The sequence below is a fragment of the Bactrocera latifrons genome, unplaced genomic scaffold, assembly GCF_001853355.1.
Source record: "Bactrocera latifrons isolate USDA-ARS-PBARC rearing strain unplaced genomic scaffold, ASM185335v1 scaffold_55, whole genome shotgun sequence".
Classification (NCBI taxonomy): Eukaryota; Metazoa; Arthropoda; class Insecta; order Diptera; family Tephritidae; genus Bactrocera; species Bactrocera latifrons.
Window position 1 is genome coordinate 1,436,264 of NW_017537212.1, and position 16,940 is coordinate 1,453,203.

The 16,940-nt window shown below is 38.6% G+C and overlaps 3 protein-coding genes across 11 annotated transcripts in view; 2 read left to right on the forward strand and 1 right to left on the reverse strand.

Annotated features, from left to right (window-relative positions):
• The window catches only part of LOC108974405 (neprilysin-11), a 29,713-nt gene extending 23,508 nt beyond the window's left edge, over nucleotides 1-6,205 (forward strand). For 3 of the 5 annotated variants that reach the window (XM_018942210.1, XM_018942208.1, XM_018942211.1), the window contains 10 exons: nucleotides 572-705; nucleotides 814-1,191; nucleotides 1,254-1,468; nucleotides 1,539-1,715; nucleotides 1,771-2,147; nucleotides 2,520-2,552; nucleotides 4,544-4,953; nucleotides 5,028-5,278; nucleotides 5,487-5,673; nucleotides 5,742-6,205. In XM_018942210.1, coding sequence (XP_018797755.1) covers nucleotides 572-705; nucleotides 814-1,191; nucleotides 1,254-1,468; nucleotides 1,539-1,715; nucleotides 1,771-2,147; nucleotides 2,520-2,552; nucleotides 4,544-4,953; nucleotides 5,028-5,278; nucleotides 5,487-5,673; nucleotides 5,742-5,893 — 2,314 coding nt within the window. In that variant the 3' untranslated portion in view covers nucleotides 5,894-6,205. Of the gene's footprint in view, nucleotides 1-571; nucleotides 706-813; nucleotides 1,192-1,253; nucleotides 1,469-1,538; nucleotides 1,716-1,770; nucleotides 2,148-2,519; nucleotides 2,553-3,396; nucleotides 3,430-4,543; nucleotides 4,954-5,027; nucleotides 5,279-5,486; nucleotides 5,674-5,741 lie in introns of all 5 variants that reach the window. The other 2 variants (XM_018942209.1, XM_018942212.1) reach the window with 2 other exon arrangements.
• A 1,459-nt stretch (nucleotides 6,206-7,664) lies between these two features.
• On the forward strand, nucleotides 7,665-10,819 carry LOC108974407 (kelch-like protein 2). The gene is made up of 5 exons (XM_018942213.1): nucleotides 7,665-8,152; nucleotides 8,286-8,619; nucleotides 8,678-8,784; nucleotides 8,840-9,491; nucleotides 9,548-10,819. The coding sequence occupies exons 1-5, from the start codon at nucleotides 8,030-8,032 to the stop codon at nucleotides 9,955-9,957; spliced, it is 1,626 nt and encodes a 541-aa protein (XP_018797758.1). The 5' UTR covers nucleotides 7,665-8,029; the 3' UTR covers nucleotides 9,958-10,819.
• A 2,077-nt stretch (nucleotides 10,820-12,896) lies between these two features.
• Nucleotides 12,897-16,940, reverse strand: part of LOC108974376 (serine-rich adhesin for platelets) — a 90,189-nt gene continuing 86,145 nt past the window's right edge. For 4 of the 5 annotated variants that reach the window (XM_018942147.1, XM_018942150.1, XM_018942149.1 and 1 more), the window contains 3 exons: nucleotides 15,453-16,920; nucleotides 15,096-15,388; nucleotides 12,897-13,947 (listed from right to left, as the gene is read on the reverse strand). In XM_018942147.1, the coding sequence (XP_018797692.1) occupies nucleotides 13,760-13,947; nucleotides 15,096-15,388; nucleotides 15,453-16,920 (1,949 nt within the window). In that variant the 3' untranslated portion in view covers nucleotides 12,897-13,759. Of the gene's footprint in view, nucleotides 13,948-13,976; nucleotides 14,622-15,071; nucleotides 15,389-15,452; nucleotides 16,921-16,940 lie in introns of those variants that run through there. The other variant, XM_018942151.1, reaches the window with a different exon arrangement.

Below are 16,940 nucleotides of genomic sequence, written 5' to 3' on the forward strand. Positions count from 1 at the left end.
TGAAAATAGTAAACAGAAAGTGATGAAAAACAACCCCTATAAAAATTCGCCGCAAATGACTMAATAAACCAGCGGCCGATGTTGTACAAATCGCCCGTAATTTTTACAGACTTTACTTCAATAGATCAAAACCAATATAATGTGGGGTAATACAAAAAATCAGAAATAATTTGAAGAAACGCTTGCTTGGTGTTTTGTAAAGACGCCACATTTTTAATGAGGTTAATCCCATCCTCTCATAAATTAAATATTCGCACGCCAATCGACTTGACTCGGAAACTCAAGCCAGTCTCGCCCCCTTTGTACCTATTACCACTCTTTTTCACTTTTGAATGAGAAAGAATAAATACATTTGATTTTACTTACACGAGTATCTATTTATTTCTGCAAATTAGTGGATATTTTTTTGTATTGAAATCAATACTTGGTGTATGACTTTAGTGCTATTAATCTTTGATACAAGTTTGAAAATAGATCAGCATCACCATTTTATGGATTGGTTTTGAATTCTTCGAACTTCGCAGTCCTTAATCTAAAATATAATAATTTTCCCCTTTTTTGTATCTTCTAGAAATCCGAATTGGTGGCGCAGGCGGACCACGTTGGAACGATGCCTGGTATTGATCAGTATTATTGCGTTGATCGCGGTGGTTGGTCTTGTGATTGGACTGGTTTCTGTTATACTTTCAAATCATTTGACAGAAGGTGAGTGAAACGAAGCATGTTTTTGCCTAAAAATTAAACTTCGAGAAGTRTATAGAATTATGTTAAGTAAAAGTTTTCGAAATTTTAACAATTATTCCATTCCGATAGAACTCAAGGCATCTACCAACCCACCAGAGGCGCTGCAAGGCTCCACTCGTACCACTGACAATGAGGTCTTTATGCCACCACAGAAACTACCAAAGGATGATGTCTGCCTCTCAGCCGAATGCATACACACTTCGTCGGCGGTATTGAGCAAAATGAAGCCAGAAATCGAACCTTGCGATGATTTCTATCAATTTGTCTGCGGTACTTATATTGAGGAAAATTTAATACCCGATGATAAGGATTCGTTGAATACGTTCTCTTTGATCTCGGATAAATTACATGAACAGTTGAAGGAGATTATTGTCGAAGAACGGCCAACCACAGAGCCCAAACACTACCAGCTGCCGAAYGCGCTGTATAAGGCGTGCATGAACAAATGTGAGTTCTAGTATTTGTTATAATTTTGAAGTTTTACTTAAATTCAATTTCGCTGAACGCAGCACTGATTGAGGAGCTGGATTCCAAGCCCATTGCGGACATTGCCAAAAAACTCGGCGGCTGGCCGGTAATTGAGGGCGACTCATGGAACGCAGACAATAGCTGGTCTTGGCAGGAAACTGTAAAGAAATTCCGTAGGATCGGCTTCAGCATGGACTACATCATTGACTTTTCAGTCAGTGTGGATCTGAAGAACAGCACAACGCGTATTATTGATGTGAGCTCGTTTAGTTTCTTTGTGGTGGTTGCAGTTTTCCTTACTTCTCTTTTCTTCCYTGCCGCTACAGTTTGATCAATCCGCTATTGGCTTGAGCCGCGAATATCTTGTCAAAGGCTTCAACGAGACATTGGTGAGCTCTTACTATGACTACATGGTCGATATGGCTGTGCTTTTTGGTGCTGATAAGGACGCAGCTAAGCGTGAGTTGCGGGAATCCCTCGATTTCGAAATTGCTTTGGCCAATGTGAGTTGACTTCACGGAAAGTTAAGAAAGTTTAACTAAATTGTTTGACCATTAGATTTCCTGGCCAGCTGAGAAGCGCCGCAACACCAACGATCTCTACAACATTCGCACAWTGAAGCAGCTGCAAGAAGCTTATCCTTACGTGCAGTGGGTGGACTACACCAACGCTTTGCTGCCGGACAAAATCAAAGTGAACGAGGATGAGCCTGTGAATCTTTCAGTGCCCAGTTTCTTTGAAGAGTTAGGCCCACTATTGGAGCGTACACCAAATCGTGTTATTGCGAACTACATGATGTGGCGTATACACGCCTTTTCGATCGTTTTTCTCTCGGAGCAATTCCGCAAGCGTCAACTGCAATACGCGACTGCCTTGTCGGGCCGCCAGGAGCAAGAGGCGCGTTGGAAGGAGTGTGTGGATATTGCCAGTGGCAGGTAGGTGGTTGTTTAGAAAGTTGATTTGAAAAAAGTTCGAGAAAATAGTTTCCCCCAGTAGAACCATGTTGTTTTGAGTTACGACATTTGCTGAATTGGCTGCAAATCCTTCACGTAGCATATATTTTTTTGGGTGCACTTAATTAATTGTGTATGCATTTCCGCAATGGCATGTAAATTTCCTTGCAAATGTTAAATTGATTGTTATCTTAGTCCATTGATGTCAATTGCTATTGTTGTAGAAAATATTGGCTTGTTTCCTTAGGAAAGTGTGCGCTCCATGAAGTTGCATAGTTCAAATTCATTTAGACTGAAAATCTTACATTAATATGTTAATATATAAGTATATGTTTTATCTCTGCTTTTTTACAGCTATGATGAAGAGGGCGAAGATGAAGTAGAAGGGTACTAAGTTCAATAGATTTATTTAATTTTACTTACTTTTGTTTCAGTTGATTTGATTTACACCACTTTTCAGTTGAGTTTTGTGTTGTGGCTTTACTAGTTCCTCACAATTTGTTTTTGGTAACACATATGCATTCATTTAGTACCTTGCACTAGTAGCACACTATTCGAAGATTGGAAATTTATTCCTTGAGCCAATTAGTATTCAGAAAATATGAAACTGAGAACTACACCCACTTACCCCATTGGCATTGCGAGAAAAAACCAAAAAATTAATTTATTGCTCGCAGACCCTCTTGGTGTTTATTGACCCGATTGGCCCGTTGTTCCTCTGTGATGTTCAAAAGCTATCTGGTGTTTCGTTAATTAATAAGAGTGCTGAAAGCATTTCTTTCTTTAAGGTTCGAACACTTTTGGAAATCCCTTCGCTATGGAAAAACTTTCTTAATTACTGTGAGATGTTTTCGTTTAACACTTGAAAACATTGTTTTTTATAATATACAAAATAATCGATGAGTATGGAACATTGCTAAGGCTCTATTCAAATTCGAGATAAAAATAAGTGGAATTAGATAATTTGGAGATGAACATGAAGATATTTTTTAAGTGTGTTATTAACATTAGTTATTACTTATTTTCTTGGACACTTATATACACTTACCTCTTGCCTTATTAATTAATTGAAACTTTAATTATGAGCAATTCAGAGTGCACTTCCATAATTTATTGCATGTACGTTTGTGTTTGCTTTATTTTGATTCAGTTGCTTTCTTACAATAATTTGTTTGCCAAACTTAAGAATATATTAAGCTACACATGTCCGTTTCTATTTTCAACCTTTCAGCGAATTACGCGATGTCGAATATGAAGTTGAAGGGTACATAGTTTATTCGATATGCTTTACGCTCTTTTATATTGCTTTGCTATCTTTCCTTCCTTTCCTTTATTCAAAATGCTCATAAGGTTTAAATGACGCATCGCTTAGACATTAACATTCTGCAGACGATCTTTTGAACTATATCGCTGCTGTTTAAGTATGCCTAATTGTACAGTTACACTCTTACATGAGACTTACACTCATACAAATCTAAATATAAATTGTTGAAATCGAAACTATTCTTTTTGACATCGCCACCAAAAGGAGGTTATTACAATATGGAATATAGAGTAGACCTCACTTCTCAACGAAAAAAAAAAAAAAAATTATTTGAAAACCAAAAAATAATTTCAAGTGCTCCACTAATAACTTTTGCTTTAAATTAAGGATAGTAATGAATTTATGTATTTATGTACATGATTAGATTTATATGTTACCATCAAGTCCTTGGGTGTTTTTCTTTGATTGCGGAAACATTCAGAGTTTGGCTTTGGCATTTCAAGCATTTCCACGCTGCTTGTTCCTTAAGCGAATTTTTCTAAAGCTAAGCTTATTAAAATTATAGCTCTTATGTTGCTTAACTCGTTAAAATTTATGCACTAGCTTTTGCACTTTTTGCTTCATCGGCTTTTGCAAGGTGTTTTTATATCACAAACTAACCTGCGCACATCCTTACGATCCCTTCATGTTAGAACACAGTCCATGCTCAGTATGAGAAATTAAAAATTGAAACATTTAGTTTTATTAATCTCTTTATGCATATTTTTTGATTTGCGTAATTAAAAATTAATCCTGAATGATGTATTATTCTTTTTTTTTATGTCCATTTCATAAAACATTTGAACAACGTGCTTGTGGTCACATCGCTACTCATCGTACTTCATCGTTGTCACATCGTTATCCTTGAACATTCCACAACGTTGCTCATAAAACATTGCTCACAAATCGTTATTATGTGATCATAATTATGTTCGGTTAACATAACACACATCACACCATGCTTGCCCTTCCCCACTCGTGTCTCCATGTGTTTACCATTTGTTGAACGTTTTGCGCTGATTATTTGTCGACATTGTGCTCACATCGTTCACTCCTTCATATTTGGGGGGTGTAGCTTGGCCATTGCCGTCGGTTCACTATATGTGCGTAAGCATTTCAAGCAAGACTCCAAGGCTATAGCATTGGACATGGTACACCAAATTCGCGGAGTCTTCGACAATATACTCAGCGAGGTCGACTGGATGGACGAGGCTACCAAGAAGGAGGCTAAGAAGAAGTTGTATGCCATGACTACACACATTGGCTATCCCGACGAGATGTTGGATAATTCGAAATTGGAGGAATACTATCGCAATTTGGAGATTGACTCCAACAAGTACTTTGAGTCCTTCCTGAACATGAATGTCTTCGGCACAGATTATTCGTTCAATAAGCTGCGCTTGCCGGTGAACAAGACAGATTGGATGCGTCACGCACGTCCAGCGGTTGTGAATGCCTACTATTCGTCGATCGAGAACAGTATACGTAAGCTTTCGTCGCAATAGTGATGTAAGAGRTGTCAATTTGTCGTGACTAAATTTGTGTTTTCGTTTCTTTAGAATTCCCWGCTGGTATTCTGCAAGGTCACTTCTTCCATGCTGCCCGCCCCAAGTACATGAATTATGGTGCTATCGGTTTCGTTATTGGCCATGAGATTACGCACGGTTTCGATGATCAAGGACGTCGTTTTGACTTGCAGGGCAACTTGTTGGACTGGTGGGCAGAGGATACGCARAAGGCCTATTTGGACAAGGCAAAGTGTATTATTGAACAGTATGCAAATTTCACGGACGGACAAACTGGTTTGCATGTAAGTAAAAGAAAAAAAAAAAAAATCCGTAAAATCATCTATCGATAAAGACACATTTTGCATCTCATAATTCTATTTCAGTTAACAGATATATAAGTGAGAGATGAGCGAGGGCGACAGCTTCGTCAAAGTCATCAATTTCCATTCATTTTCTTATAATTTTCGAATGGATAATAGATCAATACTCCATATATATCTTTATTTCCAGCTGAATGGCGTCAATACGCAGGGTGAGAATATTGCCGACAATGGTGGCGTGAAAGAATCCTACCGAGCTTATCGCCAGTGGGCGGAACAGAATGGACCCGAGCCGAAATTACCCGGTTTGGACTACACTCCCGAGCAGATGTTCTGGATCTCTGCCGGTCAGACGTGGTGCGCCAAATACCGCAAAGGTGCGTATTCCAAATTGAGTTTTAGATGCAATAACTATTCTTTCTTCAAAAAAAAATCTTATTTTCAGAAACTCTCAAAATGCGCATAACGACCGGCGTTCACTCGCCTTCGCAATTTCGCGTCATGGGAACATTCAGCAATATGAAGGACTTTGCGCGCGACTTCAATTGCCCCGAAGGATCCCGAATGAACCCCGTGCAAAAGTGTGAGGTGTGGTAAGGAAAGCTCACACTCACGCGSGCCGGCAGCAGCAATGATGCGAACCTTCGCATTGAAATTTTTGGTGTTGTTTTTTTATATTCAAATAAGAAAAAAGAAATATGTAAAATTTGTTTAATTTATGTATTTGTATGTATTTAGCTTTTAGWTACAATTTGCTTTATTTTTGAAGCTAAATTCCTTTAATGTAGTGAATTCGTGCATTTCGAAGCCAGCAGCAGACTTGAATGCTACTTTTCGATTTCTACACAAAAACAATAAAGTTGTCAATGTATTACATTCGTTATGTAATTGAATAATTTACCTAGTTAATCACTTTATGTTTGTATTTACTCATTTGTATGTGAAATGGTGTACGCTTGTTTGAGTGAAAATATCGAAAATAGAAAAGCTATAGAAAGATTTTTGAATCACAACATTTCAAACTAAAAAAATTGAAATTTGCGTACTTGTTAATTTAGAAGATGTAAAAAAATTTAATTAATAAAATTGAACACAAAAATTTAAACAAACTCTATTTAGTGGACTAAGAATTCGGAATTTATATCATCAGACACGTATCAGGGTTCATATCCGGAACTATGTGGCAAATTCTTTTATGCCGTTACAATAAGAAAACCAACTGACCCGCAGATTCGTTTGGTAAGTTTATCTACTATATATTCCTTGTATGAGCTTCTGAGCTTGATATGGTTAAAGTAGTACTAATGGTAAAGGTATTGTAATGTATTGTTTTGAGGCACGGGAAAACTGTGATTCTTTATTATAATCACATATAAATTCAAAATTTCCACTGAGTCATTTATGCTCATATTGATTAAGAATATTTTTTTATTAAACTCCTTAGTCGTGACCACCAGCAATTACACGGATTCCGAAATGACGGTCCGAAGGTCTACTTGCAACACTGACATGGTTGAACCAGTACTTTGGCGAGGGCCTTAGTTGTTCAACAGCAGCATAATTTATTGACAGTKTGRCTGGCTGTTGAATTACAGGGTTTTCCGGAAAGTAATAGCACTGAGTCGATTTAAAAWAATTTACCGAATCAATYGGTGCAATTGGCCGGCTGCGGAAACGTTACGATGCCGGTCTTGGTTAGGTAGCTGTTTATAAGAAAGGCGGTGTGACCGTCGAACCCGATTAACTCTTCGTTTGAGTTTTTTGAGGACTTTCACGCGAAACTCGGCGTTAATTGGTTGTACGGGAGGAATAAATTCGGCGCGTACGAAACCTTTGATGTCAAAAAAGATAATGAGCATCGTTTTTACTTTGAATTTGCGACCAAGTAAGCCTGCTTGATCATATCAAATGTCTATTTYGCAAATTTATCGAGTTTCATACMGAATTTAATCACGTACCTCTGCTCTAACAAACGCTTCATTTTCAGCTTGTACCACTCACAGATACACGGCGCGCGAAAATATTTGTCCTGACTCTCCAGGTAATTTACCAGCCGCTCGTTCGATATATTCAATGCAAATCAAACCAAGATCAGCGAAACGTGCCAATTTCACATCAGGTTTAGTTCATGCAAAATTCTCTTATTCTTAAGTCGAGTTACGTTCTGTTACAAAGATTTGGCATTACAAAGATTTTATAAACAGCTGAAGCCTCCGGGAGGATATAAGAAAATGTCGTTAAAAAACTTTTTTGGCATCTGCACTAGGACGGCTATCAAGAGAATTTCTTTTAATTAAATTTACCGCTAAAGAGCCGCTAGGAAAGCAACAGCTGTGGCTTGTGTGGAGGAGGAACATTATTTGTTTTGGCGGCAGTGCGCAGACTCCAATAATTATGGCGTTTCGTTTGACAGCGGAAACGAAAGTATTAGATAATAATGAAAGCGACTACCATCAATAACAGAGCAACGAAAAGAGACGCTGGCAAAACAAAAAGTGTGCAATCGAAATAGAAACAGCAACAGAAGTCAGGAGAATAGCAAAATATATTATGTGGTCAGTGAAAAATTTGTGCGCAAAATTGAAAATTAAATGCAGCTAATTAAATCGAATAATCAGAGCGAAATTCGGTGCAAACAATWTTCTTAGCAATAGCCATAACAACAGCAGTGCCAATAGCCGTAATAACGGYCACAGCATATTCAGCGGACGTGGCCATTGTGTGTTGTGGACAATGAGCGGCAGCGGTGGCGGAGGCGGCGGCGGCAACGGACGTCTAGCAGCAGCGCAGTCGTTGCAAAATGAGCACGCCGAAGCGCTACTGGTGCAACTTAATGAGTTCCGTAAAAATGAGCAGGTAAAGTGTGTCATTAGTGTGGCTGAGAGGGGTGAATGGAAGCCTTATTAGCCGCATGGTTAATTGACTGCCGCGCCTTAATTTTCACAACATTCGTTAAAAATCCTAATTATTTTTAACTACATKTTTTCAGTATACGGATGTTTGCTTAATTTGTGATGATCTGCGCATTAAAGCCCATCGCAATATTCTCGCCGCTGCGAGTCCCTACTTTCAGGCGATGTTTGGCGGCAACTTTCCGGAGAGCTCACAGAGCGAAGTTCACATACACGACATGGAACCGCGTTGTCTAAAGTTGGCGGTGGACTTCATCTACACCGGTCACCTGGATAATTATGTTGACTGTGTGCAACAGTTGCTGGAGACTGCGGCCTTTCTGCAGCTGGAGCATTTGATGGACTTGTGTACGGAGTATATGTGCGCGCAGCTAGACGCTGATAATTGTCTGGGTTTTAAGCATTTTGCAGGTGCCTCAAATGGCCAAGTTATACAACAGATTTTTTATATAAGGGTTTTCACTTTCAGAGAAGCAAAATAATTTCACGCTACTGGATTCGGCTTGTCAATACATTATAACACATTTCAAAGAGGTAGTGCTGAGTGAAGAGTTCTTGGATATGACTTTCTTAGAGGTAAGTGCGCTTGCTTGATAACACTGCGATCATGACTGAATTTTTTCTTTTGCAGCTCAGCAATATTCTGGCTAACGATGCCCTTTACGTTCATTCCGACGACGCTGTGCTCTGTGGCTTGACACGCTGGGCCGAACATCGACCCACGGAGCGCACCGCTATTTTGGCACCWCTACTGCGCTACATACATCCAGCTTGCGTAACGGCTGATGTGGCACGCTCTCTGCCCATTCTCAAGCAGAGCGCTGATAGTCAGAGTTGGCTGCATGACGTGCTGCACAGTGCCGACAGCATGGAGTGGCATATCTTTGTGTTGGACAAAATGGGCCGCAAGCCGGATCTGCAACGCTTTAATATGGCATTCGACGAGGCGACGCAGTTGCAGCCATTGCCACGTCCAGCTTTCGCCGTCAGTTTGACGGCGCACAAGAACATTCTATACGCTCAAGGTGGCAGTGTGGGCCGCAGCACACGCGAGAGCTTTTACTACAACATCTATCGCGATCAGTGGCATGAGCTGCATCCGTTGTTGATGGAGCGTTCGCACCACCGGTCGGTCATATTGAATGGCTGTTTGTATGCGCTCGGCGGGAATACATTGCAAGGTGCCACCTGTTCAGTGGAGTGTTTGAATTTGGTTACAAATAAAGCGACCTTTCGTGAGAATATGCTGGCGAAGCGGAACGCAATGGGCGCAGTAGTGTGTGGTTAGTAGTATGTATAAAGAAATGTAATTTAGTCTTATATTTAATTCTTTACGAAGATAATACACTCTACGTAATGGGTGGTGAGACCGATCATCGTTCTCTTTACTCGGTAGAGCGCTATGATCCACGCTTGGGTCAGTGGCAGGAGATGCCCGCCATGCGTGAGGTCAACAGCTATTGCTCGAGCGCGGCCATCGGTTCGCACATCTATTGTTGTGAGGGTCTTGGCAGCTGTATGGAACGCTTTGACTTACGCGCCAACCGCTGGGATGTGATCAACTTCTGGGAGGAGCGCGAGTTTTATGAAATATTTGTCGTCAACAATAAGCTGTAYAGTGTTTCCGGTGAGGCCATAGCACGCTACGACGATGTGGAGAACAAATGGCTATGCGAGTTTAAATTCGATGAATCACGGGAATGGGACACAGCTACAGGCTTACAGATGGGTAACTATGTGCGGCTTTAAAGTTGCAGAAATCGGTTAGAACGGTTACAAATTGAGATTAGTGGAGACTAAATCTCCTTCATCACCGGACTATTCTTTGAGTTTGTTGACGGCATTTCCAAAGAGATATCAAAATAATAGTATTGGTTTTGTTTATCACATTGGAAAAGGATGAAATGATTTAGAGGTCTTTGCAAAATCGAATTAGTATTAAATTCCTATTCTTCATAAAATCATAAATTTAATAATACATAATATGATATACATTCGTAGGTATTTGACTACAATTCGATAAGATCTTCTCTTAGAAAGCAGTCCATTTCGGCCTCTTTGGAATTCTTGAAGTTATGCCACCTCTTAGGTACATTTATTTCGTTTACTCAGCTATGTATATTTGCATGCACTTGTGTATGTACAATTAATATACGAAAGTCCATCTAACCAAAAACGTATTGTCTTTTTAATCGAGATTGAAGTTTTAGCAATTAAAGTAAATGTCCTTTGTTAACATTTTTCGGGTTTACACTCTTCAAAAGTTCTGATATACTTACATAAGTTTATACTTTTCTAATTTATGAATTGAAGTGCGTACATTCGTCATATAAAAAAAATGCCAACATGGCGTATGAGTGATTTGATTGCTGTTTGTTGTGAGCAGAGGTGACGCCTCAATTGGCCTCTTAGTCCAAGCGCGTTGTTCTGAGCTGATGCAGGTGGAAGGAGGTCGAAATATATYAAAGGTCGCAGTGCATACCTTTAATTCAATCTAATGTTCATGATATAATTATAGTAGAATTAAATTATTTGAATGAAATTTTAAATGAATAATGACAAAAGTGAATGTTCTGTAATTTTAAGGTCTTGAACTTGGAAAATATATCTTTTAGCGTTACATAAAATCGAATAATTTTGCCTCTTCATTAATACTTTTTTCACTTAGTTTTTTCCTAAAGGGAATTTAAGTTCGAAATACCACAAACAAAAATTGTTGGGGTGAACATTTTTTGTACGATCGAAGAACACTTCGAAATATTGGCTCCAGTATTGATTTAAAAAGGCGCCTGAAAGTAGGCCATAACATTTTTAATAAGGTCAAACATACGACAATTGATCTAAATCCGTTAGTAACATGTTGCAACAAATATGTTGCCCAACATTGTATAYGAGAGATTTTTACTTGCAATATGTAATTAGTTACAGCAGGAATAGCGAAAAACGCTACTCCCTTTCTTTCTTAGCGAGCAAAATGTGTCAAAAGTTGAGCACGTAGTAAAAACGCAGAAATCCGCCAGCTTTTTTTGTTTTCATTTGAACAATGTTGCCATTGCTCAATATGCATACATATATAGTTTTGTACACATCTAAGTTTTCAATTACAATTTTTCATAATATAAAATATCAAAACTGAAGACAAACTATTGAAGATAGTTTATATATTTATAAATAATAGCATTCGACTCAGATTTTGAGTTATTTTCAAACATATTGAAGACCACTTTTATAATTACTACAGTATATCGAGATTGGCAAACCTGCGTTGTGAGAGAGCAAACAGCTGACACGTTTCTATGGCAAAAATCAAAATGCCGTGGATTCCTACGGCATCCTAYGGCTAAGAGAGAAGGGAGTAGCGTTTTTCGCTGTTCACTTACATTGCGCGCCCATAGGATAGGTCGTATCAGCTGATCCGGGCAACGGGTCTACGTTTTTGGCTGTTTGCGCTGTAAAACAAAACTTGAATGGTGAATTTCATTGGTCCAAACATATTTTTTCATATATGTACATACATATATTTTGAAAATATTTATTATAATAAAATTTGCAAGAAAATTTCATCGATTTTATTTTAATTTAAATATAAAATTTGGCTAACTTTTTACAGAAGAGGGTACAGAAGTAAACGTTAAAAGCTTGAGAAATCTTTGAAAAGTTTSTGTCTATACATAACTAAAGCAAGGTGTTTTATATTCATCAAATGTTGCAAGTAAAAGTTCATATATCCATATATCCTAAATGCACCAAACTTGCCTTCTTCAAAATTCTTTTAATTTTTTGTTTTTTTTTGATTTAATAAAACCATAATTTTGGGCTACACATATGAATTGATATTTAAATTTTTTTTGTTGTGTCTCTAAACACATGCGCTTTCGTATGTATTTAAGCAAATTTCGCTAATTAAATTTGCGATATATGTGTGTTAATTCAATATTATTTTTCATTTACGTAAGTTAAGGTATTTCAAGGTGCATTCAACTCATTTCAGTAATTTTATTTAAAATGCTAACGTTTTCCAAAAGAAGAAGCAATTGCTTTTCCAATTTGGGAATAAAGAAATAAGTTTTTATCCACGACTTGCTCAAAGCAGTAAAACAATGCTGGAAAAKAGACTTTTTTGATTTTAGTGTTTTTATTGTTTTTATTGGTTGCACATAAAAACTATAAATAAATATATTCAGCGAAAAAAATATTTACACAAAAGTCACTAAACCTAATGTACATATGTATAGCAGAGTAAATAAAATGTGTATGTATGTATGTATAATTCTATGCATGTAATTTTCCGAATTACACAAGGTTAAATAAGTTGCTTAAATACAAAGTGACAATTTAATGTTCTCCTTTTTATCGTAAATTAATGCAAGAAATAAGTTTTTAAGTAATATATGTTACAATATCGATAAAAACCAAACAAGCCTTAATATTTTGGATTTTCATTATTTTTTTTTTAGTTTATTCAGCGAAAAAGATGCTCAATGCTTTATTTATAATAGTTTTAACATTTCGATTTTCTTTGCCAATTGACTTGTTCAGCTTTATTTTGGATTTTCGCGCCTTAAGCAGTTAGTTTATGCCTTAAAACCGTTTCCTACTTTTATTCAACATTTATTAACAATCAAAGTTTTCAAATTCAACATTCATTTAGAGCGTAAAGATTTGCCATAAAGAGCCATATATGTATGTTTGCTTAAATTTGTAGATTTGATTTTGTTGCTTTTAGCACGATTATTAACATTAACGATTATGCTGTGTGTATATAATATTTCCTATGACAGTCGGTGCTGTATGTGTGTACGGCTGTAAGCATTCACACGCACATATGTGTGTGTATTAATTTTGTGTGTTGTAATTGGTTAAATTTTTCAACTAGATTTTTTTTGATTTCAACAGTTAATAGTTTTGATATTGTATACTGACAGTTGTCAGCGCGTACCGATCGCGATGGACACTGATAGTCGAAATAAAAGTATTAGCAAAAATCTTAACAATTCATAGCTGCACATTTGTATAGATATGCTTGTGTATATGTGTATATGTATATATCTATTGCGTTATACACAAATTATTGTTGAATTGCTTACCTCAAATTCCATTTTTGTTTTTGTTCCAGTTTGTTTCATAAGCATTTAGCATAAGGTTTAATACATTCACACATTTATGATACTAAATATTTTGTAAAATTCATTTAATGTAAAATTTGAAAATATCGTTACTTTTAAAAAGTGTAAATTTTAACTGTAAAATGTGTATATATAAGCATGAAAATTATTCCACATTCAATAAGTTTTCATAATTCCAGCTTGAACACAGTGTTCTTTGACTTGCACGCCGGTTGCGTAACTTTCGCTCCAATTCTCTATGGTTTTTGCATTAACGGCTATTTATACGTGTTTGTATGTACATATGTGTTTCTCTACAACTCCGCTACGATTTTGGTTGCACAAAGATGGCAGCTGATCACTACAGGCATGAACCATTTTCACTAGTCACGTTTTCCACTACTCGGCTAAGCAGCTTTTACATTCTMCTCTCAGTTGGACGCCTCTCAGACGCAGCTGAATTTGATGCCATCATCGCTAGAGTAACAATTTTGGCAGTGTAATTTGTGGTTGCGCACGCGCACATCCGTTCCGTTCAGGCCGTCGCCGAGCTGCACGTGACACACGCAACACTTGAAGCAATTGATGTGGTAAAAGAGCAGCAGCGATTCGATGATCATGGCGGCGCCGCGTCCTGTTTTATGCGGGAAATTGTGATTAAAAAAGTTATTAATATTAAACATATTACAACTGGAACGTGATAGAAGTGTTTAGTTGTTTGTGAGTTGTTTTTAATAATCTCTTGAACGAATAATGAAGCAAAGGGCTCTTGTATATTAATATTGTCTGAACTTGATTTGTTTCTTGTAATCTTTATATATTATAACAATTTATCTTGCAAATGTCATGTGGAGCTTAGCAGCTTTTTCTTATAATTATTGAACTTGAGGGGTTCTAAGCTCGTGGAAAACGTGCAAATAATACCTCAACATTATTAACAAAAATTAAAAGAAAACTCTTATAAGATCGCCCGACAACTTGTATGAATCAGCTCAAAACTTCCCGTTTAATGTTCCCGCATACGAACTGCGTCAACGTCGATATTAAAKATTAAATATTATTATTGATTAAGGTTGCGACATTTTTGTTGAGATGATATTCTTTTTGAAACTTCAAAATGTGCTAAGCTAATCCATACATAAAAAGTTTGTCAGAGATCAGAGTATCATTAACTTCCTTTCTTGTGTGTATTTCTAAATCGTTATTGAACATACAYGTATTTTCTTCGACGTCAATATTACACCCAAACAATATATTTTARAGCTTTGTGTACGTGCCGACAACTTGATTCCGTGCAGCCGGTGGCGTCTGCGTTTTGCGGAAAGGCATGTAAGTAAGATATTTGAATTGAATTCAAATAATGGTCAATGAGCATAAAAATCACCTAAAGTGTTATTACTAGCGATAAATGTTTAACTAACTAATGGCGGTGAGAAAAGTACAGAAAAACACTATATTCATAAATAACATGTAACCTTTAAAATGGGAATAAAAACTATTATATTTGAGGATCAAATAAATTTACTTAAAATATAACGATACTGGGGAACGGGCGTAAGGCTAATGACATTGGAAGTAATATTGAGGGGTAATTCATTACACGATATGAGAAATGTTCAACCTCACRGCGCCAACCAAATAATTTCTGAAGTTGTGATTCGAACAGTGAAGCAATAATGCCATCTATGAACATGATCCATCCAACTAACTTTGATAACTTTTCATTACTTTTAAGGAATTTCAAATGTAAACACTCACAACCAACGTAGTAGCAAATTTTACCTAATTCATCACCACAATGTGAACACTTCTTTTTGCCACTGACACTCAACACTTTGTCCTGTTGCTGCTGCTGCTGCTGCTGCGGCTGTGGGTGCTGATGAGCCGGTGAAGCGTTCACATTSACTTGTGGTGGCATTGTGGTCAGCGTCGAGCCGCTGAGAAGTCGTTGATGTGTGGGCGTTGCAGATTGGGATATCTGCTGCTGCTGTTGGTGCTGGTGCTGGTAGTATGTGGAGGCCACATGAAGTGGACTCTTCTCCAAAGCAACACTTTGGTTGTTGTAGTTGTCGAATCTAAGAGGAGAATGGCCTGTCGAGTTAGAATTTTTTATAGATAGTTTCATTAGTAGAAACTCACCTCTTCCGTTCACCGATACCCTTGCTCTGTACACGCTCTGTTAGCGTTTGTATAATGGAATCTGGCAGCGGTTTGCCATTACTGTTGGAACTCGTTGCAGATTTTATGCCACTGACAGCGCTGCCATTTTGCTGATGTACCGGTGTTGTGGTAGTCGAACCACCGCGGCGCTGCTGCTCTGCAATGCGTCTTTGCTCGGCTTCTTGTACGAGCCAGTGGTTATTGTAGGCGTGATAAGGCTCCGGCATSGATTTGCGTTTTTGCTGGTACGCCGAAAGCCAAGCGGGATCATTAGCTAGATTCGTGTCATATGATTTGCGTTGCTGCACTTGCACCCAGCCGTCCGTGTACTTGGGTTTAGGTGTGGCGCTGAGCGCATGCAGCGTGTTTCGCGACATGTTGCCCGGTAATGCGGCGTGTCCATTTGGTATGGCTGACATCGTGGTATTACCTCCGCTAATGCTGTTGTTGCTGCCGCTGCTGTTGCTGTTGCTCAGATTTTGTGTTGATTGGTGTTGGTATTGATGATTGTTGGGGTAGGCCGAGTGACYACGTGGTGCCGCTGTTGGGGTGGCGATTTTCACCAGCGAACCACCGAAAGCCTGAGCATTCAATGCATGCCGCGATGCCATGAAGTCTTCGGTGCCGTTGACGATCAGCGCATTGGCTGAAGTGGCCACTTGCATGGYACGCATCGGTTTTGTAGGTGGCATGGGAGGCAGCATGTGTCGTTTGGAGAACTCTTGCAGATCAGACATGGACTTGCGGTAGTCAATGTCCACCTGATAGTACTGCTGTTCTAGATTTGGTACATTTGCATAGATCTGTTGGGTTGGTTGCGCAGCCAATAGTGGTGCGCCAATTTGTTGCTGTGTCGGTTGTTGCATATTATGCGCCGCAATGGCATATTGTGGCACTGCCGTTTGGTAGGCTACAGTTGGGCCACCATTTTGAATTGGCAGACCACCTGCCAGCGACATACTCACGCCATTTAGGTCTTGTAGTGAACGCCGATTGGCCGACATAAGCATTTTGGCGCCATGTTGCAGCTCACGACGTGCCATATTTTCCCGCAGCATTAAGTTCTCGCGCTGGCGTTTCAACTCCTCCTGTTCCAGATGTAGCAGCTCGCGCTCTACACGCAGTACCTCTTCTTGTTCTCGAATTTTCTCTTCGATGGAGAGCATTTTGGCATTGGCGGTAGCGGTGGCCTCTGTTAGTGACTTTGTGGCGGCAGCAGCAACAGTGGCGGACTCAGTCCATGATTCGGCTGAGTTGCCCTTCACTGTTTGTAACAATGGGGTCTGCGCTGCCGTCAGTAGTGACTCATTCTGGTAGATTAGCTCGTTGGTTTTCAGGCTGTGTGGTGGTGTATCAATTTGTCGATCGTTCTCCTCTGATGAGTTCGTGTAATGTTCACTGCTCTGACGTGAATGATTCTCAGAAACGCCCGAATCGCGACTCTCACCTGTTGATGGAAAATATATT